The sequence below is a fragment of the Vombatus ursinus genome, unplaced genomic scaffold (assembly GCF_900497805.2).
Source record: "Vombatus ursinus unplaced genomic scaffold, bare-nosed wombat genome assembly UNPS02014812.1, whole genome shotgun sequence".
NCBI lineage: Eukaryota > Metazoa > Chordata > Mammalia > Diprotodontia > Vombatidae > Vombatus > Vombatus ursinus.
Window position 1 is genome coordinate 709,069 of NW_020954590.1, and position 17,874 is coordinate 726,942.

At 32.6% G+C, this 17,874-nt stretch overlaps 1 protein-coding gene across 5 annotated transcripts in view; it reads right to left on the reverse strand.

The window, feature by feature from the left end:
- Window positions 1-69: 69 nt before the first annotated feature.
- The window catches only part of LOC114054305 (transmembrane protein 68), a 38,841-nt gene continuing 21,036 nt past the window's right edge, over window positions 70-17,874 (reverse strand). For 3 of the 5 annotated variants that reach the window (XM_027877520.1, XM_027877518.1, XM_027877519.1), the window contains 5 exons: window positions 15,438-15,605; window positions 11,343-11,536; window positions 6,054-6,114; window positions 5,362-5,501; window positions 76-1,442 (listed from right to left, as the gene is read on the reverse strand). In XM_027877520.1, the coding sequence (XP_027733321.1) occupies window positions 1,338-1,442; window positions 5,362-5,501; window positions 6,054-6,114; window positions 11,343-11,536; window positions 15,438-15,605 (668 nt within the window). In that variant the 3' untranslated portion in view covers window positions 76-1,337. Of the gene's footprint in view, window positions 1,443-5,361; window positions 5,502-6,053; window positions 6,115-11,342; window positions 11,537-15,437; window positions 15,606-17,378; window positions 17,500-17,874 lie in introns of those variants that run through there. The other 2 variants (XM_027877522.1, XM_027877521.1) reach the window with 2 other exon arrangements.

Below are 17,874 nucleotides of genomic sequence, written 5' to 3' on the forward strand. Positions count from 1 at the left end.
ATCTAGCACCCAAACTATAGTAATTCTGTTCAAACCTCTGTGCAAAAAGAATTGAATGACAGAGTAGAAACACTTGTTGGAATTTCAGCTTTATTTTTAAGTTGGATCATTTTTATATATAATACATAGGCATAAATATAGACTTGTATATAAAATCTATACAAATAAGAAGTACAATTAACATCTAAAAAGAAGTGATACTGCACTTATTTTTTATACTTTTGTTTGAATACTCTTTAAATTAAGATTTCAAGGAGACCACAAATTTAGAAGATGATTTTTTTTTGGAGTGCATTGATTATTCAAGTATGTTCTGTTCAAACTATCAAGCATTTTATTGCTTAAATGTTAAAAATGAACAAGTCCTATAACTGTGCAAAACGACAGATACTATTAGTTCTATCTTTACTTATTTGAAACTGACCTCTAAATTTACAAAATGTTGCACCTGACTGATTTTACCGTTATGCTATTAAATACCCTGTTACAGGGTTGACCAAGTGTACAACACATGTTTGTGTTTTTGTGACTTTTAAAAGAAATATAATAAATACTAAAAGGTAATATTTAGAAAAAGCTTAGATTTCCCAGTTTCTTTTTCATTTATTTAAAGAATATCACTACATTTAAAAAACTTTTTGAATGGCAACTTGGACCTTGTGCTTAGAGAAAATATTTTAATATTTATAATGAAACTAAGGATTAGCTTCTATTAAGTAAAGATATCATTTTCTACAGTAATTACAGAACACAAATACAGCACTTCAGAAGAATTAATTATTCCTCACTATAATCATTATATAGAAAAAGTATTATATCCATGTTAAAAATGGAAAAACTGAGGCACTGAAAAATTAAGGACTTGTCCAAAGTCACATAGTGAATCAGAGGGAGATAAAGAAATAGAATATGTCTATAACTTTAGTACCTGTATTTAGATCAAGAGGCCTTACTGCTTCTCAAAATTAGCTTAGTGCAATAAAAATGCAGAAATTATACACATAACTTAGGAATGGTCATTTCATCAAATTCAATATTACTCAGTAACCTAATTTTAATCCATGTATTTTTCAATGCCTTATTAGAGATTTATAAATAAAACAGTATTATTATGTTCTGAATTACTGGGCATTTGATAAGTTGCTTACAGTATGAATTTGACACTATTCAATGCAAAACTAAGGTCTTTAAGACAACACAATTTTTAACAAATAGGTTTTGTAAAAATGGCTTTTTAACATGATTTTAAAAACAATAACTACAGCAACTTAAAAATTCAGCATATAATAATAGACCATATAATGGATTCAAACATATATTAATATATTTTTTAAATTCTAGTTGATGTCTTGTTTTTTGTGAAAACGTTCCAACAGAGCACTCATGATGTTTCCTGGTATTCTTTGGTGTTTATCTATCAGTTCTTGAACTGCATTCTTTGTCTATTAAGAAAATAAAAGCAGTTATTCTTATAAGTCTTTATATATATCACATATTTGCCTCCATAAGAAAATGCACAACAATCACTTTCTTTTAAAAGTCTTTACAAAGAATAGTTTTAAAAAATTAACCTGAAACAATTTTTTTTAAAAGTGGTAGGGAAATTTCTAGTTAGTAAATGGAAAGGAAAAATATGTCATTTTGAACCATGAATAGATTCCAAAGCATTTTATTTTAGTATCAGTCTCTAAACAATTATCTCCGTAGATACAACACTGAGATGGAAATTTTATCTTGCTACAAAATATAAGAATAACTTGACATATTTTGCTTTATTACCTCTAAATCTAGACAGTTTAACGGCAATTTTAAGAGTGACATGCCTTAATTAAGTTATAGTGGTGGAAGCGTGACTTAGGAAGTGTGACCCACATGTCAATAAAACAGATTCACATTAAATTCATGACAGTCATGAAAACATAAATGGCACAATTCAATATATCTGAAATATAATCCAGTAGTTCATTAGTATTAAAATGAGCATCTGATGTTCACCTTCATTCAGCATATATCAACATTTCCTGGGAGCTAACGAAAACACAAAACTGGAAACATACACTTTTTTCAATCCAATTTAACAAGACTTTATTAAGCACGTATTATGTACAACTGGCTCCCAACAGAGAGAATTTTCAGGTTTTAGAGTAATGAAGTAACATGTGCCTTAGTAGAGATCCCCAGGGGATCCCCAACTTAAGGAGTAAAAGGAAAAGATGGAGAAATAGGGATGGCCTTTGAGAGGTGTCTACTACTACTACTAGAAAGTTTAACAATTACTACCACTAAAACAACTACTACCACTGCAAACTACTACTACAGCTAATTAGCTAATTCACTAGGATTTAGATAGCATTTGAAGGCTGGCAAAATTCTTTATAAACAGTATCTCATTCTCGTCCTCTTAGCAACTTTAGAAGGTAGATGCCATTATTATCCCTATTTGAGATGAGGAAACGGAGGCAGAAAGAGGTTAAATGATTTGCCTAGTGTCTGAAATCAGATTTAAACTCATGTCTTCCAGACTCCAGGCCCAGTCTTCTATCCACTGTGCTACTTAGTTGACTAGATGAAAAAACTAGGCGGGGAAGAGAATAGAGATGGAATAGAAGCTAGATAACATCTCTCTCCTCCCCTTCACTGATAAACATGAAAAAAAAAATGCCTACACTCCATGCTTCCACTTCCTCCTTACTTTCTCACTCTCATGGGCCTCCTCATACCCCTAAAAACTCCCCTCTTGTTCCATTCACCGGGCCCTATTCTCTCCCCAACAATCGTTTTTTGTTTCTATGTCTCTAACTTCTATTCCCAAGCATATGACTCCCAAATCTCTCTCTCCCTCTCTCTCTCTCTCTATATATATATGTATATATATGTATATATATATGTAGTCCTAATATATCTTCTGAGGTAATGAATCTGCACATGTACTCTGACACCACTTCAAGACAGTGTTTTGTTTCCAAATATCTGGACTACTATCATATATAATATTCTTTCACATCTTTTTGCCTCAGCGTGCTTTCCTCTCCAGTCTTTCTTACAGATAGAACTATAGATAGAATCAATGATATCACAGACCTCAGTGACTGCAGCAAAAAAAGATAAATAAGGGGCAGCTAGGTGGCACAGTGGATATAGCACCGGCCCTGGAGTTAGGAGGACCTGAGTTCAAATCTAGCCTCAGACACATAACACTCACTAGCTGTGTGACTCTGGGCAAGTCACTTAACCCCAACTGCCTCACCAAAAAGATAGATAAAGATATAAAGGGATTTTGAGGTATGAAGAGGAGGAGGCCTTGACTTTCTCACTAAAGTAAAAGGTGAGGCCACCTGCTGAAAGAGTGGGATCTTTGGTATGATGTTGGAAGCCGGGGGGGGGGGAGGGGAAAGGAGAAAAAGCTGATGACCGAGGCTCCAGTTCTAACTCTCACACTCTCTATGAGACCTTAGGCAAGTTACTTAATTTCCTGTTACCCCCCTTTCCTCATATGTAAAATAGGAATTATAATATTTACACTCCATAGGGCTACCGTGAGGAAAGTGCTCTGTAAACCTTGGAAAAAAAAAAGCAACCTGAAAACAGACAAATATTAGAAATGTGAAAGAATAATAATAATAATGATAATCTGATAACAAGATGCTAAAGAAATTAAAGGATGAGAGACTGGAAGCAGAGAGACCAAACAGATACTACTCTAAAAGTAATGAAGGCTAAAATGAGGTTGGAATAAAGTGAGAGATGTTCCAATACAGAATCCTCTCAATTCTACTTCTGCAAAACCTTTCACTCTCATTCTCTTCTTTCCCTTTCCATTATTACTACTACTATCACCTTTCCATTATTACTACTACTACTCCAGGTTCTCACATGAACTCTTACCAGCCTTCATACTGCTGCTGCCAGCATGCTGCCATCTTCTGAACGCACTGGGGCTACAGTCTTTCCCATGTTTTCCTGTAGCCTAGTAAAATAAGTCCAAGCTCCCTGGCTTGGTTTCAAAGGCTCTCTACAATTAAAATCCAATAAAACCTTGGTAGATTCATCTTATATATCTACCCTTTCATTCCTCAGCCATAAGCCTCCCCAGATAACTGCCCATCTTCTTCTGTAGGTTTCATCTCTGTAGGAAAGCTTCATTACTCTGGACTGTAATTATTTGAAATTTTAATAGTTAAGCACAAGCCTAGATCACTGTTTCCTTTTTGTATAACTTAGAAATAAAGGCTTACTAAAGAAACAGTATAAGCAAGTAATCAAGGGAAAATTTAACTATTTAAGCAAAAAAATATATTTTGAAATACATTCCAACTTTAGTTACATCTATTTACAAACAAAAATTGATGATATTCATTACAAATGATTCTTTCTTGAACAAGTCACATATGAATGCTCATTAGGTAACATGTTGATAGCTTATTTCTCCTCACTGCATGTTTTTATAAAAGTAAAAGTATACTTCAACTTTTCTCCTATATCAAAAGACTCAAATTTCATCACTAGTGTGACAATATTTTAGTGATGTGATCACAACTCTTCTATACCTTTACAGATAGTATTTATGAGGTGTTATGGACAAAAAAGTTCATTATCTGGAGGCAAACCTTCTGGGAGTAGGACTCTCTGAATTTAGTTGGGCTGGTTCTTAGATGAAAAATATATATATATATACCATATGGACCACATACTAATATTTTCAGTCAGTCAGTCAACAAGGATTTAAGTACTTCCAACATGGTAGACTATGCTAGAGTCTGTTCTCTGTTTTCATGCGTTCAAAAACTTAAGGTAACCTCTATGCTATGATGAGGTGTCAATATAGGAATAAGTGGAAGATTTCATCACTAATAATATACTGTAATTCAGAATTCAGGCATTTTACTAATTCAGATAGGCTTTTTTCATTTCTATATCTGAATTTATTAGGTTTCATTTTATGTATAAATTTTAATACATAAGAGATTCAACTTTATATTCTTTCTCACAAAAAAAGTTTATAATGTTAAAAATGTTTTAAATGGGTAAAAGAGAATTTTAGAGATAAGAGACCTTTAGAAGTCATCATCTAGCATACCTCCTTCCTTTTACAGATGATAAAACCAAAATGTAGAGTGGCAATGTGTTCAAGATCATATACTTGTCAAGTGGCAAAGACAGAAAAAGAACTCAGGTCTCTTGACCTCTAGCTTCATGTCTTTTGCACAGAGTAGACAGTTAATAAATGCCTACTGAACTGAATTAAATTGAAATTATCTTACATCATGATTTGCCTTGACTGTTATGTTTTAGGTATTTCTTACTAGTTCTGACTCATGAAGAATATGTATTCTGAGATTTTAAAATTAAAAAGTAAATTACCTTCTCAGCTAGTTCTTCTGCTGTCACCATTGGATCATATGGAATGGGATCACCTAAATATGTGCGTAATTTGACTGGAAAACCTCCATAAATTGGGGCAAATGGATACCGGAATTTTTCATAAAGCCACCTAAATAACCCTGTTTTAAAGCAAATACATATCATGTTAATAAGCAAATAGTGTTTACAAAACACCCTCCTAAGTTTTTCAGATAAATGGAAGCATACAACAACTTTCTTAATAACTAAATATGAAATCAATAGTAACCCACTGCTCTTATTTGAAACTTGGAATTTCTAAGGATTAAGCTGAAAAGTCAAACTACATAATAGATAGATATATAGATAGATCTGCATTTATAAAACGTATATGTACACATATATACATGAATGTGTTTACATATATGTATGCCCACACACATATACATTTTTTCCTCCAAGTCTCAACAACAAAGAGAAATTAGAGACAAGATTTTCAAGGCCCACAATAGATATGCCTCAATATGTGTAATATGCAATTAGCCAAATCTGGGAACTCAAGAAACATTGATATCTATCACCAGTTACTATTTAAATTTAAAGCAATTATTACACAACATAATAATTCTGCAGGGATTGTGAAACAATTTTCAAATACAAAAGATACCTTTTAAAATATTCAACTGAGAAAATTAATATGATGTACATCTTACTTGTTCCTCCAAGTGATCTAAATCCTTCTCGAATATTTTGTGTAAACATAGGAATGATGGGCTAAAGGAAAATAAGAAATATCAATAAATAATAAATATGCTAAAATAGTTTAATGAACATCACTGAATTGTAATTATCATTAAGGTTTTGGAGCATTTATTTTGTGATGACAAAAAAATGAGCTATCACAACATAAATATCACACAACATACCTCCACAAGACAAATTCAGTTTACTATCAAAAGTCTAAATTGGAAATACTACCCTCTAGTGGTAAGAAACAAAATTTATTCTAATAACTTGGCTAACATTCTGCAACAGCTTCTGAGATTCAGAATATCAATTCATTAATCTCATTATAATCAGTGAAACTGGCAAATTAAATTGGCTTAAATGGGAGAATGAAAGAAAAACAAAGCCCCATATGCTCATTGAGGAAGCATGCACAGAATGATTACAGGTCAAACTTTGGCAAAATTACTCTCCATGAGGTGAATTAAATAAATCTCAGAGATAACAGGACTTGAAAAGATCTATCAAATTTATGGAAATAATAAGACTTTTTCTTTGTTCAGGGATATTAAGCCTAAGTTGTCTAATATAAATAAATAATGCATACAAGTCAAATGGCAATATACATTTAGAAAAGGAAAAAAAATTACCATTAATATATTCATTCTATCACTATAGTTTTAGACAACTCTTGATCATTGATTTATGATTTTTATTTTTCCACATATCCGTGGTTTAGTATGTTAAGTAATAAAATACATAAAAAATATAAAGTATTGGATAGATTATTTCATAAATAGGTAGTGTGACTCTAAGTACAAAATGTGAAGAAAAATTGGATGGAAAATGTTAATAACTTAGCAAAGGTTATCTTTCTCTAGAGTATATATCAGTTATTGGACTTATTTATGATTCTGTAGCAGGTTCCACACTATTCCTATTGCATTATCTCTTGTATAATAAACACAGTTAAACTCTGAACTAATGGAAATGAATGGTATTACAGATAATTAATATTTAGAATATAGATAATAACCTTTAGAATACATTCTATACTTTTGTTTGTAGCAGATTTACCTTTCTAGGCAAATAGACATGTGCTGTATGTAGACCCATAAAGAGCAGAGTGACAAGTTAAAAGTTGTCTGTTAATACTACAGGAAAGGGGAAAGTGTGGCATTTGGATTAAAGAAATATCAAGACAAGGATACCAGCTAGACTGCTATTAAAATTACTTTGCATATCCTAAATATAAAATGACTGGGTTGGGGCAGCCAATAAATACATTAATTTATTATGTAAATGCAAACTAAGAACTAAAAATTTGTGGTGAATTATTGACTTTGTGCATTATCTCCACATGACTGTAGAGCTGAACTGTTTCTTTTAGAGTCTTGCAGAGCAACTAACATTGTTCCAAAACACTAATAATTTCTAACAAAACCCAAAATTATGTCTTTTAACAGATGAGGTAAAATATCTTCTGGAGTGACACTTCACTTATTAAGTCTAACAAGATATAGAATGCTTCGGGGCAGCTAGGTGGTGCAGTGGATAGAGCACCGGCCCTGAAATCAGGAATTCCTGAGTTCAAATCCGGCCTCAGACCAAACACTTGACACTTACTAGCTGTGTGACCCTGGGGCAATTTTAGCCCCAATTGCCTTAAAAAAAAAAAAAAGATATAGAATGTTTCAGCCATATTATCTTTGAACTGGACCTCTTAGGTCCACATCCAAAGGTTAGAATAAACCCAAAGGGCTGGTTATGGATGGAATCTATGTGCCACAAATCATCACTCTACTTGATAACTAAGAGCACTGGATGGTTCTTGAGTCAACTAGCTTGAAAATAAATTCCTTGCCTTTTTAATTAGGATTTCGAGGTTTGTATTCTTGTTTGGAGAATTAAAATCACAAAAATTAGTTTCCACAACTTGCTTTAACAATATTATGAATTTTCAAATACACATTTCTTGATTGGGATGCCCTCTCTGAATAAGCAGTCTAATGACTGGTCAAAGATTTAACCCTACTTACATGCTAAAACTCCTGAAATCAAGGTGTCTTAATTTTCATTTCAATTATTCTAGTTAAAACAAGTCTTTTACATTTGAACGAAAGTCTTCTGAAGATTTTTTTCCAAAATAACAAAATTTCCCATTAAAAAAGCAGCTACGAGGCACAGTGGATAGAGCACCGGTCCTGGAGACAGGAGGACTTGAGGTCAAATCCGGCCTCAAACACATAGTACTTCCTAGCTGTGTGACTCTGGGCAAGTCACTTAACCCCAATTGCCTCACTTTAAAAAAAAAAAAAAAAGAATTTTCCAGGTAAAGAAGATCCACATCACATCAAAAAGTCTATCACCCAAGCCTACAATTATTTTCAGTGAATATGCTCTGAATTTAGAATTGATCAATCTGGAAACTTCATTTACCCAAGTATAGTCATTACTTTGTACTATAAATCTAGTTAATCCTCAAATAATATCTCTGCCATAACTCATGATCAAGAAGGCATGTTGAAGAAAAGACATCTATGAAATTTGAAATAATATGCATGTGTCAAGGAGAGATTTCACTCAGTTATCTAAAAAAGCCCCTTAAACTACAAAGATCAGGAGACTCATTGTTATGCAGTCAGAGACTGTCATAGATACCAGGTGTATGGAGTCCTGAATTCTATTTTCTTCTCTGCTTCTGCACCTATCTGCCTTGCTGTGTAACCATGCCTTCATCTCTCTCTGTGCCTGTGTTCCTCATTTGTAATGTAAGCATAATTACATTCATCACCTACCTACCTTTCAGCACTGTGATAATTAGTAAAATAATGTCTTTATACTTTTTTAGTATCCCTTTACGGCAAGATGCTAATCCAAACCAGTAAAATGATTTTGTGAATTAATTGTTTTAGAAACTTTTTCTTCACTCATTGAAAAAAAAAAAAACTTCACTCTGAAGTTCAATGAAGTTTTTCCCCAAACCTTCATTAAAGTCTTGTTGATTAATGTTTTTTTTTTTAACATATTGAACAGTTTTCTCTCCATTATTTTTTTCCTTCAGGTTTTATTCATACTCCTATCTAAAGACATTAATTTCTTTAAAAGTTCAAACTTATGGTTGAGAAACTAGAAAGAATCCTATGACTTAAAAAAAAATTCAAATCCATCTCTGCCATCATCATTTTTAGCTATTTGAAAAAAATAATCTTCTCAATGTTAAATTACCTTAAATAATTGGCAGGTTTTCCTCTTGAAATGTTGTTAGGTTTTTAGCTTTTCTTATTGCTTTTAATTAGTAGCCATCTAAAATGAACTACCATTAATTTCTGTGCAAGAATATTGCTACTCTTTTGCTTTTCATCTCAAGGTTCATAAATTTATGTAAAAACATACAAAAAGTAAGTTCAATGTTTTATGAATATCATAAACAAAATTAAACTCAAAGGGTTTTTATTCCTCCAGCATTATATGAACAGGATTTTTTTTTTTTTAATAAGAAAGGTGGTAACCTGTAATTATATATTCCCTAACTGCAAATTAAAGCACTTAGAGCAACTAAATCTTCCTGGCCACTAGGGTGCCATTGAAAACACCACATCAATGATGTCCTGAGGTGTTATATATCCACAAACACCAGAGAAAACGAGACCAGTGACTTTAATTTTATTACAAATGTTATGGTTGTTAGTACCATATATATTATATACATATGTAAGTTACATATATGTGTGTGTGTGTGTGTATTATATATGTATATGTATTTTATTTACATACACACATATATAAATTAGGAAAGACATCTACTTTCAGTTCTTTTTTCCAAGAGAAGTGATGAGTTACATGTCACAACTACTTATTTTTATGTAATTTTCTCTTATAACCAAAGATTCCTATTGGCAAGATAGACAGCCAAACTGGGAGTGCAGTTTATGGTCATAGAACCAAAATTCTCTCTATATGAGAGAGAGAAAACTGGTCCATTCTAAGATTGAACTTACTAAGTTATAAACTCCATGTTGAAAGAGATCAAATTTTATTTCTTACCTAGCACCTACCACAGTGTTCCTGCACACATTAGATTCTTAAGCTCTTTGTTAAACTGAACTGAACTTTGACTTCACAAGCACCATACTCTAACTATGTGAACCTATGGGTAAAAAACAACAATACTATCTTAAAGATACAAAGAGTTTATACCGGACAAGCTGAAACTAAATCAGTGAATGGAAAGCCAAAGGTGAAAAATCTGTAATAAAAAACAAATGATTCTTAGGATAAGATACAGAACATGGACAATGGAAAATATTGTTAATTGGCAAAGTAAAAGGCTAAAAATAATGGCATAATCTCTATTCTATAGAATGCCAGAACAATTCATTTTATTTATTATTTCATTTGAGAAACCTTCAAAAATACCTAAAATAACACTAACCCATATTTCTTTCCTTTTATCAACCATGTTAGATAGTTGTTCATCGTTCACAAAAAGTTTGCCATTTGATTTCTGTGCTTAAGTAGCTAAAGAGGTCACTGGAGAGCAGAATTTTTATTAAGCTAATCAGTGTGCCTTATGAAAACATACCAAAATCAATCAGACCAAACAATAAAACATGACTTCTTATGTGTATTTATAAGTATTCCTGTTTTTAAAAGGAATGTTAGATAATCAAACATATTTAAAAGAATAGGGGTACACTGTGAATTTGTCTTTTTGGTGTATTTTGCCACACAGTTATACTTATTGTCCCTGGGTCAAATACTAAAGTAAAATTGTGCCTTAAGTATGTACAGCCCAAACTGTCTACAACACACAGTGATGTATATGAGAGTCAAAGGTGCTCTAATTCACCACCAGGAGCAACTATCAATGGTAAAGAAAAGGCTCTAATGACTGGTCAGAAATTGATAACCCCAACAACTCTTTGCATCAAATAATATAAATCCATTAATTTAAAGTCTACACACACACACACACACACACACACACAATTTCTACCACAAACTGAAAGAACATGCTACACTAGACTGAAGAACAAGAATTTTACTGTCTGGAGGAAAAAGGTTGGATCTAGGACTGTAAAAAACATTGGTAGTGGTCAAATTTCCAGACTTGTTTTTAAAAAATGATCTTCCCACTTTTCAAGGAATATTTTTACAGAACATTTATAAAAATTACATTTTTACAAATGTTTAGATTGTTGTACTAAAAAATTGTAACTATTTAAAGTCAACACAATTTCACTTTAGTAATAAATTCTGTAAACACAACTCACCACTTTTGCATCTATAGCAACCTGGGCAAAGCCTTTACGATCACCCCAAATTATGCTGTAGGTCTCATCACTAAGAAGAGCTTCTCGAACTCCACCTGGTGAAATAGCTAACAAATGGCCACTCTTCAGTACTTCAACACATTTTTCCCTTGGTCCATGTAGAGCACAAAATACATCAAGCAACAGACTAAACCCTGTCAAAATAGAATTAAACTTGATTAGAAATACTTCTTGTTTCAGCTCTCAAAAAAAGAAGCCCCACATAGTAAAATTAGATTCACTATAATTCTGTACTATTTTTTTTTAACTTCACCCAATCAAAGCTCTTGAGACTTACATAAACTATATATTGGTAGAAGCTTTCAAACTAGTAAACTGAAGGTTTTTCTCAAACAAATCTAATGGGGGGAAAAGGCTTCCATGCTAGCAGGAAGCAACAACAAATCTACCATTACTGATAATTGTTGAAGCTGATTTTATTCCACAACAGACTAAGAAAAGCCAATAATAATGCATTTAGAACCACTACCTTTATTCTGGTGGAATCAAGGCAGTTAGGCCAGTATCAACTCTCCAGTTTTCAAGTTCTAGTACTGTACTAGTCACATCAACTATATCTGGTTAAAGCTTGAAAGCACAGAGTTGTAAATAAACATCTTAATAAAAAATTGAGAATAGTCAGCCTAAAGGGCTCATTTCTATTAAATGTATACTTTCCTTAATGCTAGGAAATGGGAAAAGTTGGGGGAAATTGTGCAGACTAGCAAAATTTCTGATATCCATGCAAATAAATGGTACTCTCTCACCTATCTACCCTGACTTCCTAACTTTGCACTGGCCAAACCCTGTGACTTATATGCACTTTTCCTCACAAAACCATTCACTTCTTTAAAGATACAGCATAAGCACTACTTACTTCCTTAACTATCCAGTATTTAGCCAGCTAAGTAGCCTAGAAAAATAGAATGCTAGACTTGGAATCAGAAAGACCCAAGTTCAAATGCTGCCTCAAATACCTACTACCTGTGTATCAAGTCACTTAAACTCTCTCAGCCTCAGTTTCCTCATTTATAAAATAAGAATAGCTTCTATCACATGATTATTGAATGGCTCAAATAGGATTATACATGTTGTGTTCTGCAAACTTTAAAAGAACTACAAAAATGTTAGCTATTATTATTTATCTTATATTTGTTTTATATTTATTCTCCACATGCTTTTACACACACACACACACACACACAAGTTTGTGTCTCTCTCTATAGAATATATACTCCTTAAGGGCAAGGATTACTGCATTTTATGTATGGAGGGGAGAAGGAGGGTCACTGCATAACTAGCACCTAGGATAGTGCCTGATACATAGTAGCTGTTTAATGGTTCTTGATTAACTGAAAACCAATACTTTTTTAATCATATACAATCTCATAAGGGATAACTAAACAAGGGTTGTTTCTTTAGTGTGTAAGTTATATTTTTCTTGTTTGTCCTAAGAATGTCAGTAATTTAAATTCATACATTTACCTGTTCAGAAACTTATAAATTACTCAAAAAAGGTTAAAATATAAACTTTAAAAAATTTATGTTTACAAATATGACTCTATTTAACAACTTACATATTTACATATGTTTATGACATCATTTGACACTGTATTTATTAGTTTGTGGGAATTTTTAATTTCAAGATTGTAAAGAATATCGAACATTTTCATTTTGGCTACTTAAAAGTAATCTTTAGAATTGGAAAGGGCATTGGAGATTATCTCATTTTACAAGACGAAATCTGTCTCTAGAAACATTGGGTCAGAATAAAACAAACTTCTTCAGTAAAGATTTTTATACTACTATGATCAAAGTCATTTGTTTAAACAACTATTTAAAGAGATGTTAAGTCTTAATGAACAGAGATACCAAATTAATTTCTCAATCCAAGAGTAGGAAATCTATCAGTCAGGAAATGATTATTTTTTGAAATAATTTTGTCACAGAATACCATCAAGGAAATAAAATGGCCCAATCTAAGTTTTAATGTTATTTCCAAACCAGCAGCAAGGAAACTTTAATTATAATGGGGGGATACAATTCTATAAACGAATATCTGGCTAAAAAATTAACCACATAAAGAAATGACTGTCTGCTATGTCAAAAACACAGATAAGCTTCTCAAAAATGTAGCATTTTTTTAAAAAATGTTCAGTCACTAAAATGAAAAAAAAATTAAGGAATTAAAAAGCTACTAGAATAAATTTTATGTCCACCAAATTTTTATGTTCAAATAAGGGGCAATGTGATTTAGTGAAAAAATGAGCTGGACGTCAGGAAAAACCTCAATTCAATCAACATTTTTGTATATGTGTGTGTGTATATATATATATATATATATACACACACATACACACATATATGTGTATATATATGTAACATACATATTTATATAACATACTATAAAATATATAACATATACATTACAGTATAATCAGAACATTGTGCTAGGCTGAGGATATTTGTTGCGGCTCGATCATTTCAGTCGTGTCCTACTCTCCATGACCTCATTTTGGGGTTTTCTTGGCAAAGATACTGGAGTGGTTTGCCATTTCCTTCTCCAGCTCATTTTATAGATGAGGGAACTGAGGCAAACAGGGTTAAGTGACTTGCACAGGTTCACACAGCTAGTAAGTGTCTGAGGGCAGATTTGAACTCAGTAAGATGAGTCTTCCTGACTCCAGGCCTGCACTGTGGCGCCACTTAGTTGCCCCAGGCCTGAGGATACAAAGTCATAAACTAAAAACAGTTTGGACGAGAGGCTTACATTCTAGAGGTTACATATCATGTTTAGAGGTAAGTATATATAAGATAATTAGAGGAAAAAGAAAGCATTAGTTTGAGAGTGTTGGGTATACCCTGAAAAGGTTCTGTGCTTTCCTGGACTGAGATGTTGCTTTTGACAGCTGACAGCTGAGTGAGCACCGGCATGTCTCTTAACTTGAACCTAAGTATTCTCATCTGCAAAATGGGCATATTATTGTCTATTCTGCCTCAGAAGGTTGTTGCAAGGACAAAATGAGATGAAGTATTTAAAGCCCTTTTTGAAGCTTAAAGCACTATAAAAATGTCAGTTATTATCATTTAATGTTTTGGTAGGAAATAATTATAGAATATATTTAAAAGGTGAGTCAGTTTTAAAAAGCCAGTTTTACAGAATTAGTAGAAATGTCAAATCTATAGACTTCCACATTATTATTTTGATAAGTAAAAAGGATCCATTGCTAATAAGACTAATAAAAATGGGACATCTAAGTCTTCCATCCTTAAATTCTGCAAATAACCTAATATAGATATACAAATGCTATTCAATAAAACACAACGTAAATTAACTTATCTAACAATGGTATACATAATTACTCCAAAAAAGTATCAATCTTAACCTACAGATTTTTAGCTATCCTATGAACCCTAGCAAAACTACTCCTACTCTGGCTGGATCGAAATATTCTATTTGAAAATGCAATACTTTCTTTGACCAGCTTTATATAATTTGTTTCACTTCTTCCCCACATAATAGGTCCTGTTGTATAAGGGACATCAGCTATCTGTGATTGTGAGCAATTCAAATTCCCTTAACTCCCTGAATCTGTTTTCTTATCTGTAAAATGAGAATAATTGTACTTGAACTACTACCTAGCTTACAGTTGTTAAAATTTTTTTTGGAAAAGTACTATATAAATGTGCTATTATTAGTGACAATAATAATATATTCATGTCAATTCAATGTAAACTAATCTGCTAAGCTTCAAACAGTCAAAAGCAAAAGTCACATTTAATGTGGTAATATTAATCTGGCAATGTTTGTTTAGGGGAAGAAAATTTTCTATATCAGTAAATTAGATAGACCTTTACAGAGAAAAAGTAAGTTTTTAAACTGTGTCTCCATCCTACTACCAAAACTTATCTCATGTAGCGGTTCAGCCTATGATAAGATGCAAAACAATAACCTAAACTGTGCTCTTATTAACTTTATTACACCGTGAAATTCACCTATAATTAAACCATTATCGTTCTGAAACTCAATATTCTAAAGCTATAGTTAAAATTTACCTGGGATTTTAAAAACAAAATGATCAGCTACTACTCGGCAGGTTCTGCCTGTATGGATAAAGATTCTAGCCATAAAGTAGTAATAATCTATAGGAATGGCCCCATGGTAAAAAATAATAAGTGCTGGTCCTTTTTCTGGTATTTTTTCTATCCCATGAACCTCATAACCTGTCAGAAAGAAAAAAAAAAAGCTAATTGAATTTAACAATAACATTTATCAGGATGATTAAAACAACCCCAATTGCTTACCTAAAAGAAGAAAATCATAAATTAAATTGTCAACTTAAAATTCATTAACAAATTCCTTATTTGAGATGTAAAGGGAAAATATTACAAGATCAATTAAGCCTTACACCTCCCCTGTGATTATCTACTATACAAGCGAATCAATTAATAAACATTTATTAAGTGCCTACTATGTGCCAGGCACTTTGTCAAGCAATGGGGATACAAAAAGAGGCAAAAGACATTCCTGTACTCAAAGAGCTTGTAATCTAACTTGTTACATACAAGATAATTTATTTAAAGGCTACACAGCAAGTCCCTACTCATATATTCAGCTGGATCTCTGACCTCCTCAATATGGAAATTCTCTGAAATGATGTAGATCACTACACATTCAAATGCCTGCCTATCCAAAGTGACTCTTCTCCATGTCTTCACCAAAGTTTACTATAAGAAGGAGGCAGGGGGTATTCCCAATATGCTAAAGGCCTTCCTTGATCTTTCCCAACATCAAGAGGATTCCAAAGAGGTACTCAGGATGTCCATCTGTCATCCCTAGTTATTGCCACATGACCAACCTATTTTCTTTTGCTAATATATAGGAATGACATCTTACTTCATCCTTAATGACATCCTTTTACTGCTGTACTTCTTTGGAGCACTTCATTGCTTATGTGTTACAGCCTGCTCACACCCATCATGTACCTTTCTATGTGATACTCATCTTTAGTTCTTTTGAAGCATTGATGTTCAACGTCTTTCTAACATATAGTTACTAACAGGTAAAATGTAATGGACCTACGCTTTCATGGAAAGCTTGGAGTCAGTAAAAGCACTGAAACTTCCTGAAATCAATCTGGTCCACTCTCTTTCAACAAAGGACCCAGTTCATTGTTCACCTGTACTGTCTGTCCCAGATACGCATACTTTTGTGCAAGCTCTATAGAGTATACCCATCCATTTATGCATGTTAAAATCTGCACAATAGAGATTCTTCATCCACTTGGTCTTTTCTGTGTAGATGGAAAGGCCAAACTCTTTTGAGTGATTATAGCCCTCTTCTAGGAGACTCTAATAATGTTTTGGAGCTTGTGACAATCAGCACTATTTCATCTAAAAACAGGAGCATCTGGAGGATCTCACTATCCACTGGGAATTTCCTCCTTGACCTGGACTGTGTTGGACCTCCTCTAACATAGTGGCAAATAAATACCTTTAACAACCATATATTTCCATATTTTATGCTTCCTTTATTATCAGAAGGACACTGAGCAGAGTTATTTCTCTTGTTATAACCTCCAAGGAATCCTGAATGATCTTGATACATGGATGGGAGTTACCTTGCTGTAAAAGAGCTTATAAGATAAGAGCTGTAAAAGAGCTTATAAGATAAGAGTCTTGTTTACTGAATCAAAAGCTACTATTGTAATCCATAAACATAAATAGCAATGGGATCTTATATCATTTGTATCTTACAGTTAAACATGAGACAACAAAGATATGGTTCACTACTGAATACAGTCTGTGAAAGCCTTGTTCTTTATTAACTCCTTCATCAAGAAGGCTCTTGCTTTATACACAGATGATTCTCATAAAGATTTCATATATACTGGTCACCTTTTTTTTTGCATTAACAATGTCCAAGATTTTTTTCCATGCCTTTGTTAATTTTCCCTCTTTCTGACACCTTGCATTTTAGTCCCTTAGTATCCTCACATTTGTCTTGCATCCAGAACTATCTCCTCTAAATAAAGTTGGTCGATTCTGGCTGTTTTTCCTGTCTTTGTTCTCTTCAGTGCCATATGATATCAATGTCCATGTATGGTATTTCATAATCCTTGATGGAGAAAATGCAGAAAATGTAGAACGCAATTAAAACAAATGAACCCTAATTAAGCAAGTATTTTTTAAAAAAGGGAAACGTACAGAATAAATGACATTAACACTGACACAATTTCACCCTGAAGATTAGTCAATGTAAATTAATTGCCAAACTAAAACAGCTCAGAAAGTACCTTAGTCAGCAAATATCTGACTTACTTGCCAAGTCATTGCTAAAGTTAGAAAAAGATCTCTCTTTTGAGTCCCAGAATACAAAATTAAAATATTTTAAGTAGCTCTATCATATAGACATTAACATAATTATTTTATGAGCTTAACAAATATGGTTTTATTATATTTAGAGGTGCTCTTCAGAAATGAGCAAATTTTA